We start from the raw sequence: 1,747 nt of genomic DNA, 5'->3' as shown, positions 1-1,747 counted from the left end.
CGCTCCGGGGGCGCGGATTCGGCACCGCGGCGGGTGGGGCTTCCGCCCGGTTTGCACGCCGGCCTCTCCCCTCCCCGTCGTGCGCAGGAACGTGCGTGGGTGAGGGAAGGCCAGGCTCTGCCCCACGGGGGCCCCTTCGCGGAGTCTCCGTGGGCCGCCCTGGGCAGAGCGGGGCCCTCGGGCGCCACCCTGGCTTGTCCACACCTGGCTGGAGGGGCAAGGGCTCCGGCCCACAGCAGTCCTCTCCCTCTGCCCGTCCGTCCCCACCCTGTCTGCACATCCCCCCGGGGCGGGGGTGGCAGGCCAACAGCTGCGCCCTGAGGCGGTTCCAGCTTCTGGCTGTTGTGGTTGGTGGACACTTGCCCTGGGGTCCCCTCGGACGGGCCCATGAGGGATGGGGCCGCCTTGGAGCCGTGAGGCTGGCCTGCTGCTCGTGGATGTGCCGCGGGGCCTCTTCATCCCTGTGCTGCCTGTGCTGTGAATGTCCTGAGGAGCCGCCCGGAAGGCCCGCAGGGGGTCGGTTTGCACCCCCTCCGTACACACTGGAGCTGCTTGCCCCTCGGGGGGCCCCACACCCCTGGCCAGTTCCTGGCCTCCTCCTGGTGCTCAGCCGTCCCTGGCCGTCAGTGTCACCTGATGCAAGACTCACCTCTGTGCCTTGCTGTGCCCCAGGCCCGCCGCGGTGCCATGTGGGGCTCAGTGTCCCCTGATGACCCTGAGTACCGCCGGAAGGAGCCAGAATAAATGGTTTGCACTGTCTGAAAGCGTGTGCCTTGTGTGTGTCTGCTCCAGCGGGGCGAAGTGGACGCAGTGCTGATCAGGCTGCCGGATCCACGGGACAGGAGGGGGGCCCTCTACCGGGTCCCTGGTGTGCACCCACCAGACCAGCAATGGGGCACAAGGACTTCTTCCTCAGGGCCTCTAAGTGCAGCTCAGATTTGAAGACCTCGCCCTGCTCTCTCCGGCTCAAGTCAGAAACTCGGCCTGTAACGGGGATGTGCCCCCAACCAGGACAGGCAGGGGCCCTGCGCAGCCTGTGTGCTCCGAGGGCAGCTGTCCGGGCAGCAGGGCGGCACCCTCTGCCAAGGAGCGGCTCCCTTGTTGCTGTGAGAGGCCGCCCAGTGCGCACGGCCTTGGCACGGCAGGGCTGTGGTGGCCAGTCCACAGACGGGAGCCACCGGTGGTGGCGCAGGGCTGGCGGCTGCAGGGTGCCAGGATGCGCCTGCCCAGGAGGCCCCCCCCCCCCGCAGGTTCCAGGTCCGTGGGCAGGGGCAAGGCGCGGGCCCCGGGAGATGCCCGCACTGGTGGGCGTTTCACCCCATGGACTCGCTCCCAAAGCACCCCTGCGTCTGCTCGCTCTGGGGCCCTGCCCCATGCTGGGCTCCCTGCGACTCCGGCCCGGCCAGGAGACGCTGGCCTGGCACCAAGAGTCCACGCTCTCCACTGGGGCACTTGCAGGGCACAAACGGCGCCACCTCCCCCAGGTCTCCTCTGAAGACCCCCTCTCCTCCTCTGCTCCCTGCCGACGCCTTTGACACCGAATGCCCGCCCCCCCCCCCCCCCACCACTGCCTGCCTCACAAACACCTCGTGCCACAGGCCTCACATGCCCCATGCCCCACGGCGCACACTCAACGATCTGGACTACGACAGAGCGGCTCAGAGTGCGGTCTTTTATTTCCAGGCCGGACGAAGCCGGGCGAAGGAAGGGGGCCCTGCTCCCTGTGGCCTCACAGACCTGTGCTCCC

General features: G+C 69.2%; 1 protein-coding gene across 1 annotated transcript in view; it reads right to left on the bottom strand.

Annotated features, from left to right (window-relative positions):
- Positions 1 to 966: 966 nt before the first annotated feature.
- The window catches only part of FAM234A (family with sequence similarity 234 member A), a 19,171-nt gene continuing 18,390 nt past the window's right edge, over positions 967 to 1,747 (bottom strand). Inside the window, exon 13 of the mRNA XM_029948945.1 lies at positions 967 to 1,104. Coding sequence (XP_029804805.1) covers positions 967 to 1,104 — 138 coding nt within the window. The remainder of the gene's footprint in view (positions 1,105 to 1,747) is intronic.

This window comes from Suricata suricatta, chromosome 8 (genome assembly GCF_006229205.1).
Source record: "Suricata suricatta isolate VVHF042 chromosome 8, meerkat_22Aug2017_6uvM2_HiC, whole genome shotgun sequence".
Lineage (NCBI taxonomy): Eukaryota > Metazoa > Chordata > Mammalia > Carnivora > Herpestidae > Suricata > Suricata suricatta.
This window is presented reverse-complemented; position numbering and strand designations above follow the sequence as displayed.